The sequence below is a fragment of the Pelodiscus sinensis genome, chromosome 5 (assembly GCF_049634645.1).
Source record: "Pelodiscus sinensis isolate JC-2024 chromosome 5, ASM4963464v1, whole genome shotgun sequence".
Lineage (NCBI taxonomy): Eukaryota > Metazoa > Chordata > Testudines > Trionychidae > Pelodiscus > Pelodiscus sinensis.
This window is the reverse complement of record NC_134715.1, coordinates 23,952,731-23,966,494: the sequence shown is the minus strand read 5'-3', so window position 1 is coordinate 23,966,494 and position 13,764 is coordinate 23,952,731. Positions and strand designations below refer to the sequence as shown.

At 40.1% G+C, this 13,764-nt stretch overlaps 1 protein-coding gene across 4 annotated transcripts in view; it reads left to right on the top strand.

Moving 5' to 3' along the window:
- PPP3CA (protein phosphatase 3 catalytic subunit alpha) overlaps nucleotides 1-13,764 on the top strand; it is a 333,809-nt gene that overhangs the window by 280,040 nt on the left and 40,005 nt on the right. For all 4 annotated transcript variants that reach the window (XM_075929664.1, XM_006126898.4, XM_075929665.1 and 1 more), the window contains one exon: nucleotides 11,272-11,349. In XM_075929664.1, the coding sequence (XP_075785779.1) occupies nucleotides 11,272-11,349 (78 nt within the window). The remainder of the gene's footprint in view (nucleotides 1-11,271; nucleotides 11,350-13,764) is intronic.

Here is a 13,764-nt window from a genome sequence, read left to right as displayed (position 1 = left end):
AAGCCCAGCAGTCAGAGTGATTTCAGATTGGTTCCTTGTGAACATATGACATTTCAGGACTGGAGGCTAAGTAATTACAGTGCTCTTCTTTGTTCTCTATTCTTCCCACCACCTCGTGGTTCCTTTTCTGAGCATTTGTGTTCTTCATCCTGCTCTGGAATTGAAGATTAGTAAGAATTAAGAGTGGGAAATACTGTGGAAAAAGGAATTCCTATGGAGGCTAAATGTTCATTTTTTTTAGTAGTGCTTTGTTTTTCCAACTGTTCAAGTGAATGATATATTTAGCTTTTCTAAACATATTTAAAGTTTTATTCTGTAAAGTTAGTCTCCCTTATTTTTATGTATTGCTGTCTATATTTGCCATAATGAAAAGGTCACTTTTATGATAATGACACCATAAAATTGCTCTTTTTAAACAATAATTCCTGAAATGAATGGTTCTTTTATGCAGTGATAAATGTTTGTTTGTATATTGACAATTAAGACAGTAAGCAGCAAAGAGGTGCTGAATATCACTTCTCTTTTTTAGGTTAAGAGGTCTTAGTTCTTCAGATAATAGCGAAGAACACATTACAGACTAAATTACAATGTGGTAATCACAGATTACACACTAGATATTTAAGCTTTTGACTAGAGGTGGATTAAACAATAGAATTTTTTTTCATTATACTGGCAATTCCGAATAAATAGTGTTCTGGTCAAATAAAAAATGATATTTCGGCGAACTGAAATTATGAAGAACATTTTGTTCTGGGTTGAATGCAAGATTTTTGTTGCATTGAAAGCATAGTGTTAAGTTTTTACATTGCTGAAAAATAAAAGGAAATTACAAAACAAAGATGTTTAGATCAGAAGTAGGAATGTTTAGTTGGAAATATGTCAGAATGAAACTTTTTGCTGTTTTTTTACATTGTTTTTCTCTTTTTTTCTGTCTAAAATTCTTTGGCAAAATCAGTTTCAACTCATGAAACATTTTGGTGTTACTGTATCTATTTTTTCCACCAAAAAATTCTGGCTCGCATCACTATTGGTGCACTATTGATGTCACAGGGACTCGTTGTGCAATCCTGTATGTACTGTTGCTTGCTCTAATTTATGGACACCAAATGTTATCTTTTATCTACATTCCACTAGAATTTACAGTGGGAGCAAAATGTTGATCCACTAGGTCCCGTATTAGTAGTTGCTGTTGCAAAGGATGACAACATGACCAGAAGCACAAAGCAGTCATCCCTTGGTTTATTATGACCTCTGTCAGCTGAGATGTCAGCGTCATGTTCCTTTTTAAATATGTTGATGTGATTTATGTTGGAAGCAATGAGGGCCTCTAATTTAACTCACAATTTTTTCATACCATTTCTTTTACATATTCATTGATGCAGAAGGCTCTGAGGGCTCTTCACTTGAATTTCTTGGTGTGAGAAGTTCATAGAAGAGAGCAAAAGAGACAACTGCGCGGTCCAGTTTATAAACTCACAATTCAAATAGTCTATTGAATATGGATATGTGTACTGGAAAGTGAAACAGAAATGTAAAAGAATATATGTGATCTTAATAGGACTCTCCTTGGTCAAATAACTTATTCAATTTCGATAATTTTAATTCTTAATTTTAATGATTGAGACGAAGGGACGTTGAAACTTTTAGAATTACCTTTACCCACATCTAGTAAAGTGATTCAAGATTAAAAGATTCCATACAAGTGCTAAGTGGTGTTGTATTTGACAGTTCTATTTCCATGGATAAAACTGTGTATCTAGCATGGAGAGAGAAAAAGATTCGACTTAAACTAAGATTTAATGAGAGTAAAAGTTTAAACAAGTCCTCCTTTTTTATCTAATTTGGATGTCTTTTAATAAAATGAAGGTACCTCAAATAAACATTTTAATATATTTTAAAAATGTATTTCATTGACCCTGGCTTAACAAACAACCTAGAGTGCATCCCTTTTGCTTCATGCTTTAAAAACAAAAGAGATGGCTTCAATAAGTACGGAATCCCATTGAAATATAATAACCAAGGTTCTATAATATTACATATGCAATCACATTTATGTAAATCAGTATTGAATTGCTCTTTCTTCCATTTTCACACTAACATGTCTTGCATCATATTTAGGCATTTAGTTTAGAAAGGAAAATATTATCTGGTACAATACATTTTGCTTAAAGTCCAATGCAAATTTGATTATTTTTTTAGAGTATTTAAATTATGTAAAGAGCTTTTATATATAAGGTTTGTTCTCCCAAGTGGCAGTTAGTGAGTTCACATCATTCACCCTGCTGGATGTATTCTGGTACAGTTATAATTACCGAGAGCATATGTAGGTAATCTGAGTTCATTGGGTTTTCTAGATATTTTTATGGAGGTTAATAAAATGAAAAGGCAGTAAAAGTCTTATATATACTATAGCATATAAAATTCCTTGTACTCTAATGAGTTTGCCACAGTATTGTTGTTGTTAGACACATAATGATAATAGAATTGTTCTCTAGATGGGGGAAATATGGAACGAATTTCTTCTCATGGTTCATCATAGTATTTAAATCCACAACAGTCACCAGATTTAAGTCTGAAATACAGAAATACTTTTCTTTTTTCCTCTCCCAAGTATGCAAGGTGGAACCTTAATCTTTCCCAGACCAAAATAGATTTAGCAAAGATATGTGTAGCTCTCCTATTCAAATAAATTAATCAGTAAGGGTATGGAAAGCCCACATCAGCTGTATGTTGTTTGTTTCAAAAAATTGGTATTCCTCATATATATATAAATTCTAATTTAATGCTGGATTGAACCAATGATCAATGGATCTCATCTTCTATGATGCCATCAGAGAGCAACTAAACCAATCCTCAATTGGCAAATCCAATCACAGGTGTCATATTAAAATCTGCTATCTCTTCGTGCTGTGCACTCTTTTTGAACCTTATGCTTTTCTTGTCATGTCTGAATATGTTGATTTTTTTCAAAGCATTTGAGAGCCTCTGCAATAGTTTGCTGCCAGAACAATCTGTCCTGAGCTATCATTTCCATCAGGAGATAAGCTGCATGATTTCACATTGGCCTTTAAGTTTTTGTTTTTTTTTTAATGCTGACACTGACGGCCAATAGAGCACTTTCTGCAAACAAGCTGGTCCTAGAAGGCAATCTTTTGTATCCCATGTGTCATCCATCCTTAGAACATGACCAATCCAATGAAAGTGTTCATAAACATTGTTTCCAGGACCAGGACACCAAACAGCTTAAGGATCTCCATGTTTAGAATTTTGTCCCACCAATTCAAATGGGCAATCTGCCTGAGTAATGCATATGAAACTGGTACAGTTTTGAAATATGGTGACAATATATGATCTATGACTCTGAACCATACAGAAGGATAGTCAGGACAACTGCCTGATGAACTTCCTACAGAGGTAGCAATTTAATGCCAGAGTCATTTTATATAAGCATTTGGTCAATTTTCTGAAGGCAGTGCTGTATTTGGCTAAATTAAGCGGTAACACAGTCATTACTGTTTATGCTTGAGGATTGTATGCTTCCAAGGTAGCAGAACTTGTCAACAGCCTTAAGAACAGTACAGGCAGTCCCCGGGTTACGTACAAAATAGGGACTGTAGGTTTGTACAAAATAGGGACTGTAGGTTTGTTCTTAAGTTGAATCTGTATGAAAGTCGAAACTGATCAGTTTCAACAGCGGCTGAATCTGGACGCCAGTTCTGACTTACATACAGATTCAACTTAAGAACCCCAGGCATCCCCAAGTCAGCTGCTGCTGAAACTGATCAGCGGCTGATTCCAGGAAGCCCGGGGCAGGGACTTCCTGTAGTCAGCCACTGGTCAGTTTCAGCAGCGGCTGACTTGGGGACGCCTGGGGCAGAGCAGCTGGGGTGCTGCTGGGTTGGTCCAGCAGCGCCGCCGCTCCTCGGCGCTACTGGACCAACCCAGCAGCACCCAAGCTGCTCTGCCCCAGGCGTCCTGATTCAGCCACTGCTGAAACTGACCAGCAGTGGCTGAATCAGGACGCCTGGGGCAGAGCAGCTGGGGTGCTGCCGGGTTGGTCCCGTAGTGCCCAGAGCGGCGCTACGGGACCGACCGGCAGCGCCCCAGCTGCTGTACCACAGGCGTCCGCAGCAAAGCCGCGGAGCACGGGGGCAGCGGGACAGCCCAGACGCGCCGTGGCTGCCCTGCTGCCCTCGGGCTCCGCAGCTTTGCTCTACTTTGGTCCCCCTCTCCCTGGTCTGGAGACCAGGGGGACGGGGAGCAAAGCAGAGCAAAGCAGCGTCTGGGCTATCCGCTGCCCGCGTGCTCCGACGCTTTGCTTCCTCTCCCTGGTCTGCTGGAGACCAGGGAGACGGGCCCCGTTCGTAACTGCAGATCCAACATAAGTCGGATCCGCGTAACTCGGGGACTTCCTGAATCAGCAGTAGTGATCACTGGAGTGCTGGGCTCTTTCTGAATAGACTAAGACATGACCACTGTCTTCGTGAGACTCACAATAATCATAAAATCATAGACCACTAGAACTGGAAGGGACCTCAAGAGGTCATCGAGTCCAGTCCCCTGCCCTCACGGCAGGACCCAGTTCTGTCTAGACCATCCCTGATAGATATCTATCTAACCTTCTCTTAAATATCTCCAGAGCTGGAGATTCCCCAACCTCTCTAGGCAACTTATGCCAGTGTTTAACCACCCTGACAGGTAGGAAGTTTTTCCTAATGTCCAACCTAAACCTACTTTGATGCAATTTAAGCTCATTGCTTCTTGTCCTATCATCAGAGGCCAAGGAGAACAATTTTTCTCCCTCTTCCATGTGACACCCTTTTGCGTACTTGAAAACTACTATCATGTCCTCTCTCATTCTTCTCCTTTCCAAACTAAACAAGCCCAATTCTTTCAGGCTTCCCTCACAGCTTATGTTTTCTAGACCTTTAATCATTCCTGTTGCTCTTTTCTGAACCTTCTCCAATTTCTTCACATCTTTCTTGCAATGTGGTGCCGAGAACTGGATACAATACTCCAAGACTACGTCTACACTGGCATGATTTTCCGAAAATGCTTTTAACGGAAATATTTTCCGTTAAAAGCATTTTCGGAAAAGCACGTCTAGATTGGCAGGATGCTTTTCCGCAAAAGCAGTTTTTGTGGAAAAGCGTCCGTGGCCAATCTAGACGCGCTTTTCTGCAAAAAAGCCCCGATCGCCATTTTCATGATCGGGGCTTTTTTGCAGAAAACAGTACTATGCTGTCTACACTGGCCCTTTTGCGCAAAAGTCTTTCGGAAAAAGACTTTTGCCCGAACAGGAGAAGCATAATATTTCCGGAAAAGCACTGATGATTTTACAGGAGATCATCAGTGCTTTTCTGGAAATTCAAGCGGCCAATGTAGACAGCTGGCAAGTTTTTCCGGAAAAACTTGCCAGTCTAGACACAGCCCAAAGGTATGTTTACACAGCAAAGTTATTTAGAAATAACAGCCGTTACTTTGAAATAACTTTACTAGCGTCTACACAGCCAAATGCTATTTCAAAATTAATTTGAAATAGCGGAGTGCTTATTTCGCATTTGGTAAACCTCATTCCATGAGGAATAACGCCAAATTCGAAATAGCTATTTTGAAATAAGTGCTGTGTAGACACTTATATCAAAATAGGGGGCCTCCAGCCTTCCCAAGGTGCCCTGGTGGCCACTCCAGCCTCAACCAAGAACACTTCTCTCCCTCCCCCTTCCCTGGAGCCCTTAAAGGGGTAGACTCTGGCCACAGTTCCTGTGCCAGCTCCAAGTCACTGCCCCAACCCATGGCCCCAAAACATGAGCAAGCAAGTCACTGGCAGCCAGCCCTCCACCTCTCTCCAGTAGCAGTCTGCCAGCTCCCAGGAGCCTGCCAGGGCCCAGAGAAGTCGGGCACCTTCCTGGTCCAGGGTGGAGATCATGGACCTTATTCAGGTTTGGTGGGGTGCCCCCAACGTCCATGATCTCCGCACTAGATGGAGGAACGTGGCCATCTATGGGACGGGTAAGTGGAAGGACGTGAGGGAGAAATGAGGCACAAGTCCCCAGTGGGGCAGACCAGGGAAGCTGTTAGTGCTTCTCAGGGTGAATGTTCTCCCACAGGACCTCCTGGATACTGACAGCCCCCCCAAATGGACCTCACAGATGGCAGCTTGCAGAAAGTGCAGCCGTGCTCACAGCGACACTTCCAACAGAAGCACCAGAGTGCCTAAGGGTGGCTCCGGCTCCATGTTGCAGAGTGCTGTGGCGTCCTGAATGAGGGCAATCAGAGCACGCAGAGACAAACTGCTTTGCTGTCCCTCATCGAGGTAGGCAAGCAAGCAGGGAAACCTGAGAACCAGCTGTCTGGGGGAGTCCATCTAAGCACAGGCCTCCGATAGCCTCAGGCAGCAGCCATACAAAGGAACTCCTGACCTGATGCCCTGCCAGACCTGTTTCCGGCCAGCCTTAAATACGATTCAGCATCCACTCAGTCTGGATGCACTATTTCGAAATAGCAAAATGCTATTTCAAAATGCATTTTGTGTGTAGACGCGTTATTTTGACATAACTTATTTCAAATTAATTATTTTGAAATAACGCTGTAGTGTAGACATACCCCAAGTGAGGCCTAATTAGCTCAAAGTAGAGCAGAAGAATGACTTCTCAAGTCTTGCTCACAACACTCCTGTTAATGCATCCTAGAATCATGTTTGCCTTTTTGCAACAGTGTCATACTGTTGACTCTTATTTAGTTTATGGTCCACTACAACATCTAGATCCCTTTCTGCCATGCTCCTTCCTAGACAGTTGCTTCCCATTCTGTATGTGTGAAACTGATTGTTCCTTCTTAATTGGAGTACTTTGCATTTGTCCTTGTTAAGCTTCATCCTGTTTACTTCAGACCATTTCTCCAGTTTGTCAAGATCATTTTGAATTATGACCCTATCCTCCAAAGCACTTGATCCCCTCCCAGTGTGGTATCATCTGCAAACTTAATAAGCGTACTCTCAATGCCAATATCTAAATTGTTGATGAAGATATTGAATGGAACTGGTCCCAAAACAGACCCCTGCAGAACCTTGCTTGTTTTGCCCTTCCAGCATGATTGTGAACCTTTAATAACTACTCTCTGAGACAGGTTATCCAGCCGGTTATGCACCCACCTTATAGTAGCCCCAATAAGTTGTATTTGCCTAGTTTATTGATACAATGATCATGCAGGACTGTATCAAATACCTTACTGAAGTCTAGGTATATCACATCTATCGCTTCTGCCTTATCCACAAGACTTGTTATCCTATCAAAGAAAGCTATCAGATTGGTTTGACATATAGTACTTGTAATGTAATACATTTAACTTAGCATCTGATTCAGGAGTCTGTTCACGTAATAATGTACTACTGAAAGTAATTACTGGCATAGTATTAACAAATATGAGAATAGCAGAATTGGGCCTATTGCGATTCCATACAAAAACCTGTGATAGCTTGGGGCCAAATTTTTAAGATATAGATAGGCACCTAGGTGCCATTTCAAAGTTGTCTTAAAGCCTCGTCCCTAGATCTTAACCAAATCTGTTGTTTTTACTTTTAGCACCATGAGTGAGGTACTGTGTTTAACTGCAACAGTAGTGTTACAGATTCCAAATGACATTTATGGAGTAGTCTTATTTTTTTATCTAATTGAATGTAGTGAGTGTAATCTGCACAAGACAAGCATGTACAAAGACCACCCAATTAAAGATCTAGTACTTGAGTTCTTATTCAAGCAAATCTCTGACTTCCTGGGAATTTGACTAAATAACAGCCAAAGGATTTGTTTTTAAATTGCCATCCAAGGTGTTTGCATGATTTTACTGTCCCAAGTTCATGTATTTTGAGAATCATTCTTACTGTTACCAAATTATTTATAAATGAAATGCAGTATGTGCAATAAACTTACTACTTTTATATATAAAGCCAGATGCTGTCACCTGTAGTCAGACAAAACAGTAATAAATTCTGTATGACTACTTGCAGATTAATGTGCTATTCTATGGGAAGTAAGAGTGGCAGAATTTGGTACTTTATAGTGTACATTTTACAAGTGCAACACAAATATTAAGCTGTTCCCTAAACAACAGGAACTCAGCTATTAGCAAGTACAGTATATAATAAAAAGCAATGATCTAACACGGTTTGTTAAAAATCATGTGAACTGTTACAAATATAGCTGAATAAGATTGTTATTTTTCATAGACTGTCTCTCACACACACAATTCTGAACCACCAGCATCTCTGAAATGTCACTTCTCATTAAATTTTGTGAAATGGCAATTTTCCTCGGATGGGTGAAATTTGTCAGTGCAAAAAGCCAGAGCTTTGCTGTTCAAAAACAGGATTGCTAATGTGCTTCATACTAGGGATGTTAAAATGGTGCAATTGATTAACCGTATAACCACTGGAAATGTCATTGGTTATATGGTTACGTGTCAAGTGACAGCCAGCTCCCCCAGGGCCAGTGTGAACCTGCCACCTCGCTCCCCAGGAGATGGTGCATGCAGGGAGACAGTTTTTAAGTTGGCGTGTATGAGCTCCTGCCTGCTGCCCCATGTTGCTACCTCTGTATCAGAAGTGGCTCCCCAAAAGCCAGACCAGGCTCCCTGTGTAGCGCACTTTCTGGTTGTCCGTTTAAATGGCTACACTCTTACATCCCTACTTCATACACTTTAAGCAGCTTCCTACAAAAGCTTTCTCTCTTACTTTGCTCCTTCACACATACTTACCTGTCCTATGTGGAAGAATGGAAAGAGAATGTCATCTGTACTACCACTCCGTCAGTTTCCTGATGAAAGGCTTACAGCATCTTTGAAGAAGTAGCAATTTATTTAAACTTGCTCTTGTTTATATATTTGGATTTCTAGATATCTACCTGCTAGCCATGTTTAAAAAGTTAGATGATTGAGACCTCACAGTGTGATATCTATGAGGTGTCAAGTTTATGTAAACACAGACATTTGGAAAGAATAGATATAAATAATTAGAGCACAAAAATGAATATCATTTGTTAAAATTGCATCAGTAGAAAAACATCTATTTTATTTCTCCAGCTCCTTTAATTATTAAAACATATCCAGTTAAAGTGTAAGCAATAGTTACTGATGCTTTTTGTATTTAAAGTATCAAATTAGAGTTTAAGAGAAGTCCTGGCTTAACAGACCTTAAATCCAAAATACTCTTTTTCCTCATAATGTGTACCACGTAAGACAGGATTGGTACAAGCTTCCCATTACTATCCTGCAAATTTACCCCACTCTTAATTTTGGAGACAATCTCTCCCTGAGAGTAAGTTGGTCTCTGCCTGAAATGCTCATTGGGAATGCCAACCTTTCCAGGACCAGTCAGTGCTGGAAACCACAGTAGAGGGCTGTTGGATTTGTTTCCATTGGACCACTAAGCAGTGCTTTCAGCTGTTAATGACTGTTGTTGGATTTGTGCTGATCACCTACAAAAGAAAGTCCATAATCCTGAGCACCATTGCTCTGCTGAACTAACCTCTGATATAGATACAGCTACGATGAAGGAAAAATGTGTCCTTCAATCTAGCTGCCATTGCTTCGGAAAATGGTGTTCCTACAGTGATGGATAAACCCTTTCCATTGTACAGGCTTTGATTACTGTAGGGGCTATAGCTACAGCACTGTAACTATTGCCTGAATAATCCTCTATTGTAGACATGTCCAAAGTTTGGTTAGATTTGCCATTTCTTTAGCTTTGATTCTCCCCCCCCCCCCCCCTTCTGACTCCTTAAGTTTCCAAGGCCAATAAAGTAATCTTGTTTTGTTGACAGTGTAGTTGAGGCTAAGGGGGTAGGTAATGGTTGTTTGTTGCTACAAACTGTTCTTCCGTAGCTGTTGTGTCATTAGGAGATTTCTTGCTTTTTGTCGTAAGTGTATTGAACTGTAAAAATGTATAGAGACTAATAAATCTCATCTCTATATACTTGCCTTAAAGGGACCGTTTTAAAATAATTTTAATTCTTAAACTAATTCTCACATGTCCTTGCAAATTCCCTTTAAAAATCAAAAAGCAAATTCTGGATGTTTGGGAGACCATACACCATCATCTTCATACATAAAAGGCTGTGTCTATCCTACAGACTTCTGCTGGCATAGCTGTTCAAGCATAAAGAAATGGGATCCCTGACTGTTATAGCCACACTTATACCCATGAAAATGTGTGTGTTTACAGAAATAGCTCGTTTCATTGTGGGGTGGGGTGGAATAAACTATACTGATAAAAACACAGCTTTGCTGTTATAGTCTGCTTCCAAACCAAGAGCCAGCAGAATATACTGAAGGCATAACCTTTGCCTTCACAATGTACTTATGACCAGTCTCTCCATATTACTGGGCTGTATCTAAAGTTTCTATATTTAGATGTAATAGGATTTGAATTAATTGTTGTTCACAGTGGGGAAAAAAGTTAGCTTTTCACATCTTGTAAATGGGTACAGTCTATGTAATTGTATTGTGTCTATGCTCTTAATAAATCTTAGTGCCTCTGTAAATGAAGTAGCTGCTGGAACAGAGGGCTGAACATGAAACAGAAATATAGAGCTGAGTCCACTTTCATCTTCTAAGGCAACATTATCCGTGTGAAGTGAAAAATATCATTATAGTAAAACTCATATTGTTCTGTTTTAATAACCATGTTTTCATCAGTGCGGTAGAAAACACCCAGCTCAATAGGAAGGTCATGTGAAATATGCTTGACTAACACATTTTTCAAATTCACATACACATTTCATGATACCAAGAAAAGAAGTAATTGAAGTCTTGGTTTTTAGTTAGATGAAACTTAGAAATAACTTCAGTTTGACTATAGGTCCACTATTTTTTCTGCCTCTATCTCTTTTGTGCACATGCTCTCTCTAAGCAACTAATACATACTGTATTGAGTAGGCACGTTTTCTGTTGCATTCCAATCTTGTATTATGTTTATCTTCCTCGAGGCATTTTGAAGTTTTGGGTATAATAGAAATTATTTTCTTTCTGATGGGTGTCTGTTATGTAATAACTGCAGCTTTTTTATGCTTTGCTTCCACCCAATTACATAAAAGGTGCAGCTTCTGGTGCTGTCTCCAATGTGATACTGAAAAAACCCTCCTTTCAGAGCAGAAGTTGATTTCATGAATGATGCATGTTTGATCATGCTTGATCAAATATAAGTATTTCTGAATGTCAGATAAACTCACTGCTTCTGGTAATTCTGTAACAGGAGCTTTTCTTTTACTCCAACAGTTACCCTGCAGTATGTGATTTCCTCCAGCAAAATAACTTATTATCTATACTCCGAGCCCATGAAGCCCAAGATGCTGGGTAGGTGTGTGTGTGTGTGTGTGTGTGTGTGTGTGTGTGTATGGGGGGGGGGCATATTCTTGCTTCATATATAAATGTTATTTATACCCATTGGCTTTTGTAGGAAAGATTTTCCCTCGTTCTGCAAATAAAATGAAAATGGCAAAGTTACAAAACTCCCTTATTTTATAACTTGAGTTGCTACTTAGCATGTGTAGGCCTTTTAAAATATAAGTGAATATAACATACGGCTAAAGCTTGAATGTACACATCTGAGACTTGTTCCGCATAGTGACCATTTAAATATGGTTTTGTAAGATTATTGCTTTCCTGCAGTAATTTGTGGAGTAGCTGCTGTACTTTACCAGTAGTAGTGAAGATTAGAGGGAAACTTGTTTTTAAGTGACAGTAACCACAATATTTTATTAGTGGCATAAAAACAACACTGGGATTACATGTCTGATCTGTTATGCAACTATAGCTGAATTACAAGACAGACACATTTCATCTTATTTGAGGAAGCGGAACATGAGACTTCAGATAAGGGATATCCTTTCAAAATAAGGGAAGGGTGATCACACTAGCCAGAAGAGAGAAATGTGTAGCAATTACTGGCTACCACCTTAGCTAAATTAGCAAATATAAATTGGCTATAGCAGTGCTGGCTCTTTCTGATCAATCTTAGTCTGCAGCTGTGTGCTGCTGGGGTTTTCTGTAAAGGTTATTGCAACAAAGCCCCCAATGGGTACAAAAATACCTGCACATTTAAGGGCAGTGTTCTTTAATTATGGTCCCGGAAAAAAGTTTAATTGTTGCTGCTAATTCCCTGAACCTCCTTTCTGACCTGCCTAAAACAATTCAAGCATAGTTGGCTTCAGATCCTTTTCTTCTAAGTATTGACTAAAGAAAGAAACTGGGAGACCTCACCAATCACTAAATACTACTTTATGCTACCATACCCCTGTAGTCCAGCATGATTTTAGTTAGCTGGATGTCCACTTATCATGGGTTTGGCCAAGTTTTCCGTGATTCCATAAAGTTTGTTTACAGCCACCAGTCATGTTTCTTGGTCTTCTTTGCTGTCACTTAGCGCTAATTTACACCTAGCTGTCTTCTAAGAGCCCAGTAAGCAGTGGAAGTGTTGGTAATGCTTCTAAGCAATGCTGACCTCCCGTGGTTTGGCAAATTCTCTTGTTTGGCACCAGTCAAGTCCTGAGGGTGACGGATTACAGAGGTTCAACCTGCACTAGTGCAAAGGGTGGGGAGAATAGAACAAGGAATCTTCTTGCACCTTGTTACATGCAGCCTTCTCCCATCATCCCAAGATGGTGGAGGAGCCCCTGTCTCGCCTGGGTGTGGCACAGGTGGGGGCTATTCCAGCTCCTTCCTACAGCGAGGGAGGGAAGGTACTCCAACCCCGCCTCACAGACAAGGGGCCACTCCAGCCCAGCCAGGTCCCCCTCTGCCTGTCCTGCTCCTTTGATCAGTTAAACACGATGTTTGATCAGTTAACCAACTAAATGGGATTTTATATCCCTATGGCCTGCTCCCACTCTCATCTCCCTGCTAGCCTGCAGAAGTGAAAGAGCTAGTCTGTTGGAAAGCATGGTGCCACACTCACACTGATAGGGGGTAGAGAACCAGTTAAACTGAAATGTCAAAAAGCTATTAGAATGAATTGGTGTGATACTCTTCCTTACTTTTTTGAACAATTACCCAATTCTGCAGTCTCTTCTGGAATTATTAGAAATCATTAGAGAGCTAAAGTGCTATATTTGGTATTACATGTGACTTGCTAGGGGGAAATGCCATTTTATTGCTTTGCTTCCAAATCCTGCAGGTGTTCCATTCTATTACTGATTGATTCAATAATGTCCTGCCAGGACAGCATGCCTTGGGTCTGTACAAGCCAGCAGGGATGCGTAATGAAAATATATAGGCGTTAGCATGTTAGTCCACGGACTGCACTAGATTTGATATTCTATTGTGAAGCTAAAGCTTTTTTCCATGTACTGTTTTGTGTGGTTGTAAAATGGTATAATTTGTAACTTCATTAATGTGCTTTATACTTTATTAATACTGATTCTGAGGCATAACATTTAGTTTGGGGGAAGCCATCTGGAAATGCCTGTGACCCATGATGTTCCAAGACATCAGAATTAGTTTACCTGTTCTAGCTCTTTGAGTATTTTTATCACTTTGCAAATTTATTTTTGGAAGAAGCTTCCATCAGTAGATTGAGGTTGAAAACCTGATTCTGTTGAAGTCCATCGCAAAACTCCAAATAACTCTGAGAGTCCAAGATTTCAGCACAAATGAGTAATGTGCCTCATTCTATTTTCTTTCCTACCGCATTTTACGTGCTTGGGTTTCACTCATTAAGAATCAGCATAGCTGCTTTGGTATAAACAACATGGAAATCACAATTTGTTCCAT